General features: G+C 62.2%; 1 protein-coding gene across 1 annotated transcript in view; it reads left to right on the top strand.

Moving 5' to 3' along the window:
• Positions 1-8297, top strand: part of LOC113204193 (protein inscuteable homolog) — a 93721-nt gene that overhangs the window by 53037 nt on the left and 32387 nt on the right. The window contains exons 2-5 of the mRNA XM_052268272.1: positions 4032-4381; positions 4493-4665; positions 4752-5462; positions 7938-8234. Coding sequence (XP_052124232.1) covers positions 4040-4381; positions 4493-4665; positions 4752-5462; positions 7938-8234 — 1523 coding nt within the window. The 5' untranslated portion in view covers positions 4032-4039. The remainder of the gene's footprint in view (positions 1-4031; positions 4382-4492; positions 4666-4751; positions 5463-7937; positions 8235-8297) is intronic.

Below are 8297 nucleotides of genomic sequence, written 5' to 3'. Positions count from 1 at the left end.
TTGTTGTTGTTGTTGTTGTTGTTGGAAGTTTGGTATAGATTGAGGTTAGGGGTCGTTACTGATTTTTCTTGGACCTCACATGGCTTGATTGTGGCCTCGGCGTAGCTCAGTCGTTCGTAGTGGTTGTAGGCGTCATTGTAGTCCATGGAATTGGCGTGGTTTGATGAGTTGCTTGTAGAGCTGCTTCGGTTGAGGTTAGGTGGGAACCATGGGCCGGACGCCATGGCGGGAAGCGTAGGCGCACAGGAAAAAACAGTATTTTACCCACGCGGAGCCATCCCGCGGGTTACCACCAATGTCACAAGTTCCGCAGCACTAGTTTTCACTATTAGTCACTTTTCTAGTCCTCGGAAAGTAGTAAAATCACTAATAAAGGGTTTTCTTATCGGAGTAGTTGGGGTAGGCTCTCAACTGTTCTCGAGAGAGAGAGAGAGAGAGAGAGAGAGAGAGAGAGAGAGAGAGAGAGAGACGGCGAAGAGTTGGGGCCGCTGCGTACACAGACAAACATAGGCAGGCCAAGGCGTGGGAGAGCGGGAGACACTTTATTCGAATGTCACCACGGTGATCTGCACAATGGGGGACGCCGGGACGCCACTCCGGGGCCCCGGGACGGGGACGGTACACACCGCCGTGACTCGTCAGTTCCCACCCTCAACGCGCGTACCCGCGTGCCGCGTATATAGTAGACACCTATAAACACGACCTCGATGACAAACATGACCGTCAAGACCAGAACACTCCGCACTCCGCCTCGCCTAGGCGCCGGCGCGCCGTCCTCCACCTCGAGCTCTTGATCCTTCCGGACCTCGACACGATAACGCGCGACAGGACTGGGGAAGGACATGGGCGTCCTTGGGAGGCGCACGTCCTGACCGCCGCCCCACCACGCCCTGCCGGCGGTGTTCCGCCACGCCCGGCGCTTAGCGACCGCGCCGAGACAACGACGTCGTGACGCGTGTCCTCTCACGCACTCACTCACTCACTCACTCCGCGGAGGAGATAGTGCACGTCGCCGTCGTCGTCGAGCTGGAGTCCTTGGCGATAACGCCCGTCTCTCTCTCTCTCTCTCTCTCTCTCTCTCTCTCTCTCTCTCTCTCTCTCTGCCGGGCCGCGGCTCGCGGTGCCCGCCAGCGCCCAGGCGACCGTGACTGATACGCTTCAAGGACGCGGCCCGCCCCGCCCCGCGCCACGCCCCGCGAGCTGGCCGCCCGGTCGGTTCCGGTCACTCCAAACGCACGCAGCAGCGCAGCGCCTCCACGCGTCGGACACGGGGCGTTAGGGAGGGAGATGTGTGTGATCTGATAGCTGACGGTCGTCGGCGGCGTCGGCCCGAAAGGCAATATGAAGGTGAAGCTCGAGCAGCAGCAGCAGCAGCAGGAGGAGGAGCGGCGGTGCCGGGGGCGGCACGGCGGTGCAGCGAGTGTGAGTCAGGCCCCTGGACTGGCGGGCGGGCGGTTGTGACTCCTGACTCGTGACTAACCTGCGGCGCGCCCTGCCCCGGCCCGGGCGCCTGGACTGAAGGCCCGTGAGGTCCGTGAGTCAGCCTGCTCTGCTCTTGTCGAGCACGAACCAACTCACTCAGTCCGTGCCGCGCCGACACGATGACCCCCCCCCCGCCCACCTTTTCCACAAATCCAGTTCATCCGCCGGTAATGATGATGGTTAATTAAACATTTTATATGAACACTCGTGGGAGGAAACGGAAAGCATAGCAGGAACACAAACAAACTTACAACCACTCTCTCTCTCTCTCTCTCTCTCTCGCCACACACGGTCATGCATGCGGTAAACGGAACTGTCGCCGTTCACCGAGTGTGAGAGTGTGTGTCATTGTCGCCGTCGCTCCATTGACAGTCGTGCATGGTGGAGAGCGACTCCCCCCGTGTGTCGTTCGCTGCGGTGCGAAGCCCCACCACGCCCCTCGAGAGGTGAGCGGGGTCGGTGGCAGGCGAGCGCGACAACGCGACGGCGCGAGGCAGCAGTACAAGTACAAAATCACGGAAATACCCCGCAGCACTCCGCACTATACTCTCTACCACCACACAGTCTGCGATAGGGGTACTAAACGGCACTACGGGTCCGGTCGCGCGGTCCCGGACCTGTCCTACGCGCCGTACTTGGGCCCGCCACGCCCCACCACGTCCCGCCACGCCCCGCCACGCCCCGCCACAACACGCCCCGGCACGACACGCCACTCTATGATGGACTCGGGACACCAAGCGAAGTGCCGTGATGTGATGCCGCGCCGCAGTCCACTTTTTTGCCCCCACATCATCCTTTCCTTCTTCTTTACCGACCCCGCGGCGGCGCTGCTCTGCGGCGGACGCCGTAAAATCCGAAAATGGCTCTTGTGTGTGTGTGGTGTTTGATTAATTGCAGACACACGGAGCCTGGGAAGAACCAATGACAGTGGCCCCGACCCGACCGGGACGCGGCGAGCAGTCGCTTGGTCGCGCGGACCGGTCAGGGGCAGCGGAGCGCAGTCACACACACACGTCTCTTTAGTCATTAATTATGAACCTCTTGAAAAAGATGGAGGTATCGCGGGATTCCAATACGTCCAACAGCTGCCGATAATAGCTGAAAAGCGAACACGTACATGGCCCGGGGATAGTTATTAGGCTTCGCGTGCGATTAGCAAATCGCGAAGCCTTATGACGAGGTCGTGATGTGTATCGCCAAGATTTTCGTGTTACGTACCTGCTCCCCCAACATCCACTAGCAAGGAGACCCTCTAGCACCAAAACAAAACCAAAAAAAATAAGGTTCGGGGGCGGGTCACTCGGTGTCTGAATAGGCGAGGGGCCCGGGGGGCCCGGGCTCCGGAGCCCAGCTGATGGTAACGCGGAGGCATAGGCAGTATGAATCGCGAAACTTTACTAAAGCTATCTATGTGATTATAGGATGTTCAAAATTTCGATCACGCGGTCAGCCTTCGCGTGCGTTAAAATGCGGCGAAAACGCAAAACGAAAAGCCTTATGACGAGGTTGTGATGTGTATCGCCAAAGGATTTTCGTGTTACGTACCTGCTCCTCGGCAAGGAGACCTTCCCACACCCACAAAAAAAAAAGGTTCGGGGGCGGGGCAGGGGGACCCCTCCGCTCTTGGTGTCTGAATAGGCGAGGGGTCCGGGGGGCCCGGGCTCCGGAGCCCAGCTGATGGCATGGGCAGAATGGCGTTAAATGTTTCTCAAATTTTGAACATAGCAATAAACTACGCATATTTTTGGGTCAGGTCAGTCATCACCCTTTCACCCCTCTTTAAAAAAGTCACAGGCTCCTATGCCAATTTTGACTTCAATAAGGTGGATGTGGTTAAGGGCAGAGGGGCAGTCTTGTCGTGCGAGCGTGGCAGCCGGAAGATTGAGCAAAGGCTTTTAAAAGTGTTAAAATTTTTGTGCAAGTTATAGGAAACAACTAAATATTTAAGACAATCGTGCCCCTTTCACCACCCTTTAAAAACATGATAAAAATAACATAATTTAAACATTTAGCAGATAGATTCGTCTAAGCGTCTCGGCGTTATTCAGTCCATAGCCCACATCAAGTACGCGAAGCCCTTTTAAGCCACATTGAACAATGTGGGCTTGACGGATTTTATTTTGTCCCGGTCGGGTAAATGGTGGCACCCACGCACGCCGGCGGCTCTGCTGGCCGACAATGACTCGGCCAGTGATGAGTGTTTGCGCTCTTCTTCTTCTTGTTTCGCGACAAGATGTTTTTAGCGGCCCTTCTACTGCGGTCGGCGGGGTCGGGTCAACTCGGCCGCGGACGGGCGACGCACCCACGTACATCAAGAACGACACGACGCAGTGCGCTGTGTGGGCGGGGCGCGGGCCTGGGAGTAAAGACAGAAAGGGGCGCTCGCTCCCGCGCACATGGCCTTCCCCAACGGCCGTAGAAGTGGAGCGGTTGTTGCTGATCCGACACTAACCCGACAGATCGTTATTTACCGGACTATTATTGCGTGCGAATAACAGGCTCCTGGCTGCAGTAATAATGTTGTTCCTGTGTGTGTGTGCGTGTTGCAGGTCTCGCCATGGCGGCGTCATCCGAGTTCCGGCGACAGCAGAGCCGCGTCTGGTGGTCGAGCTTCCACGGCGACGAGCATCTCATGTCGGCCCTCGGCTCGCCCATCCCCCGCTCGCCCGCCCCGGGACCCTCCGCCGCGGCGGCGGCGGCGTCCCCGGCCGTCGGCGCCGCGCCCGCGCCCGCCGGCACTCCCGGCCAGCAGGCCGACGGCGTCCTGGAGCAGGAACAGCAGGGCGGCAGGGACGCGTCCAGCTCCCCCAGCACCTCGCACAAGAGCCAGGACTCGGGGTTCTCCGACTCCGACGGCTCGCACCGTGCCGCCGCCTCGCCGCTGTCCACGTCGCCGGAGGTGAGTCGTCGCGTCGTTCGCGTGACTGTCGGGGAGTGTCACATTTACTGTCGCTTTCACCGTCACACCTCTTTGGCAGCTTGATTAATGCCGCTCTCATGGTACTCGCAGGTGACCGAGGGCGCGCAGCTGCCGAGCACCCCGTCCCCCACCCACAGCCGGCTGCAGCTGTGCCTCAGCGGCGCCTGCACCTCCACGCCCCGCGACCAGGGCCCCAGCCGCGGCCCCGCCCGCGGGCCCGCGTCCTTCGGGGGCCACGCCACGCCGGGGGAACTCAGGCGGAGGTGAGCAATCGACATGGTGGAGGTGGACGACGCCGTGCCCGTGTCGTTCGTCGGGTGACTGACTGTCCGCTCTGTGTCCCCCACAGGCTGTCCCAGGATGACTCGTGCATCCAGTCGCGACCGCTGCCCGCCATCCCCGTGGCGTACCGGCGCCAGCGCTCCGCCGAGGAGCAGCGCCGGCGCACCTCCCGCGCCCACCTGTCCCGCAGCGTCGCGGCGCCCGCCTCGCTCGACACGTCCCTGGAGGACGACGAGCTGACGGCCGCGCTCAACCAGACGTTCCCGCTGCCCGGGCCGCCCGACTCGGGCCACCGCGCACCCCGCTGCTTCATCAAGAACCGCAAGAACGCGGCGGCCAACAGCCGGCGCCAGCAGCAGCAGCGCTACACCAGCCGGGTCGCGCCGCCGGCCGACGAGCCGTCCACGACGGCGAGCTCCGTCTGCGACTCGCCCGCGCCCCTCCACGCCACCGTGGTCAGGCGCCCCGTCCCGGACGGCGGCGAGGACACGACTGCGGCCTCGGAGCACGCCGACATCCTGGACGCGCCCCACCAGCACCTCCTCCTGGACGTGACGTCCGGCCCGGGGCTGCCCGCGCACACGTCCACACCCAAGGCGCTGCCCGCGGCGGCCGCGCAGCTCGCCAGCCCGATGCTCGCCCTCGCCCAGCCACCGACGTCCACGCCCACCAGGAGGCCGGCGGGCGGCTCGGCCGCGCCCGCGGCGGGCAGGCGCGCCCATGACCGCCTCAGGATGAGCGCGCGTCCGGTCAACCTCCTCAACAACTATGAAGTCAAGTGAGTACGGAGAGAACCGAGCGGGGAGGTAGGAGGAGGAGCACGGGGAGGGGTTTTGTTGTTCGCTCTGTACGAACACGTGGTAATTATTCGCATGAATCCAGGGAGGAATGCAGCGTCGGCAGCCTTGGGGCGTGACTAGGCGGGGGGACGCCGGGGAGGACGGGGGTGGGGGTGGGGGGAGAGATTAGAGATTCGTCTCGAGTTACTCTCCCGGGGTAGCGGGGTGGGATCAGCCAGACGTAAGTTACACCGTGCGAGAGCAAGTGCGCGAGCGCCCGGCCCCGCGGCCACGGCGGCCCCCCTCGGGGTCCCCGGGTCCCCGCCACTAATGTCACTTCGCGGAACGGAAATCGTCGCGTTTCAAACGCCGTATTGCAGTTCGCATTGCAGCCAGTTCCCCTTATCGGCCGTGTTCGTTATCGCAGGGCGGGCACGCTGTGTCCGGCGGCGAGAGGCCGCGGGAGCCGTACCGGCCAGGCCCGCGGCTGCTGAGCCGGCAGGGAGCATTCTCGTTATTGTGTAGAGGTCCCCAGAAGTATCGCTCCGGACCACAACAACAACAGCTGCGGCCTCATCGCCTTACACTTCGTTCGACACGTTGACTACTAGTATTTTTCGCCTGACGCTTCTTCCTTCTTGTTTCGTGCGCGATGGGTGCGCGACTTGGTTAAGATGAACGCGCGTGTGAACGTGCGACTTGTGATGGGAAAATAATTATCGATATCCGACAATAAAAACCGACGCAGCAGCAGCACATCAGAGCAGCAGGGCAGGGTCGGGTCATGCCATTAAATCCACCGCGACCAACCGAGTTTACCTTCCAGCATCAGCAGCAGCAGCTCCGCCTCTAATTCCGTTTTAATACGCTTCTGATTTAATAAGTGGCTATCGGCGGATCCTACCGATGCGGCTGCGCTGCGCGCGGGACACGCCGGGCCGGCCAGAGCAGAGAGCCGGGCAGACGGCGTGTTTGTCTTCACGCAAATCAGCCCGCCGACTCCGCGCGCAGCTCCGCGCTCCGCGCCGCGCCACGCCCCGCGCGCGTTGTGTAGTAGTAGGAGGCATTCCAGTGGTACAGTGAAAAGTGACGGCGAGAGAAGAAGAGGGAAAACGCAGGCCCCGGGGAATTACACCGTGATGGATAGGTTCATAATACGACAGTGCGGGGCGTGGCGGGGCGTGGCCTGGCGGGGCGCGAGCCCCACACCACCTGCTGCTGCTGCTGCTCCGCCCGGGGCGGTATAGGAAACCGATCGGCCCTTTTATAAGTCTTATAGGGCTGGAGCGCGGCAACGCGGTGAAGGGGGAGGGGGGGGGCTCGCATTTTAATCAGTAATAACCCGAGACACAGTAATCTGGGTGCGGTTTGACTTTGATGTGCCTAGAGGCCCCCCTCAGCGACGACGGTCCTCCTGACCCGGCCCCACCACGGGCGGCAGCCGTTGACATAAGTCATCGAGAGACGAAGATAGTTATGCAAGTTTGTGTGAAAACCAATTCACAGAGGGTGAATTTGTGAAGCTGCTCGATCGCGTTGATAGAGCCTGTTTCATAAGCGTCGCGCGCGCGGGCCCGCGCTGCTGTGTTCGGAAACTCGCGCTGCGCGGGAGATTTCAAACTGGAGCGCGCGGCTCACTCTGCTTATCTCGCGGGGCCTTCCTGGCCGGGCTATGGGCCTGCCCGCCGCCGGCCGCAAACCGCACCGAGTGGTGCGCGGCTCCATTTCCACTCTGCGTGGCTTTCCAGCAGCGGCGCGAGCGATCGACAGTGAAGGGGGGGAGCAGCAAGTGCGTTCGGCCGGTAGAGAAGTAGTAGTAGTAGTCGGTGGTGTCCGGCCCGGGATGTTTTATACTTTCTCCCGCCACAGATTGAACGGCGGCGGCGGCTCCAGCGCTTTCCGCCCCCCGGCCGCCCCCGGCCGCCCCCCTACTCCATTGCTCTTCCGGTTTTTATCGCCGACGTTATTGTTATTAAATCACGCCCCGGGCGGCGCCGGCCGGCCTCCGCGGCGGCGCCCGCGGCACACGGGCTCGGGGGGGCCGCGGGGCTCGGCTGTGCCTCTCGACGGGGAGGCAGGGCCGGCAGGGCCGGCAGGGCATCACGACGGCGGCCGCGGCAATCGGCGTTTCTCGCGCCTTCTGATTATAAAAGAGCGCGCTGCTGCGGCGGCGCGTGCGAGCCCGGGGCGGGGCGGGGCGGGTCGGGGCGCCGTGGTGCTGAAAGGGGAGCATTATTATGGGGACTCGAACCTGTGATGGTCGGTAATTCAGTCGAAGGGAAATGCACGTCGTCGTCGAACGGGTGGTCGGCGCGGACGTTGATTAGCATGATGCGCACAGACTCTGTGCTGGGGGGAGGGGGGGGGGATCGAGTTGACTCGTTTGCGAAATGCCTGTACTTTGATCTGAGAGAACGTTTCAGAATGCCCATTTTGCTTGTGATATTAACGACGCCCTTCTTGTCTGCTTCCAGGGACGAGGCCGCGGCGACCCCGGCGGCGGCGTCGCCGTGCGCGCGTCTGGAGGCCGAGCAGTCGCGGCAGCTGCAGGTGCCCGGGTGCGCGGGCAGCGCCGTGGCGGCGTGGCTCGGCGGGCTGCGGCTCGCCTGCGAGCCCGAGTGCTCCGTCACCCTGCAGAGCAAGGCGCTGCTCGGCGCCGACCCCCGCGGCCTGCGCCAGCTCAGCGGCGTGCAGCTCGCCTCCCCGCAGGGCCTGGCGCACCTGCAGCGCCGCGCGCAACTCCTCTCCGGCGAGTACACCCGGCTGTGCGGGTGAGTACTCCTTGTTGGAACTTTAAAATATTGAAACCGAAATTGATAAAAAATGTTTGGGAA

Source organism: Frankliniella occidentalis, unplaced genomic scaffold (genome assembly GCF_000697945.3).
Source record: "Frankliniella occidentalis isolate FOCC.00 unplaced genomic scaffold, Focc_3.1 Scaffold4, whole genome shotgun sequence".
NCBI lineage: Eukaryota > Metazoa > Arthropoda > Insecta > Thysanoptera > Thripidae > Frankliniella > Frankliniella occidentalis.
The sequence above is the reverse complement of the archived record's forward strand: the minus strand, read 5'-3'. Positions and strand labels throughout refer to the sequence as shown.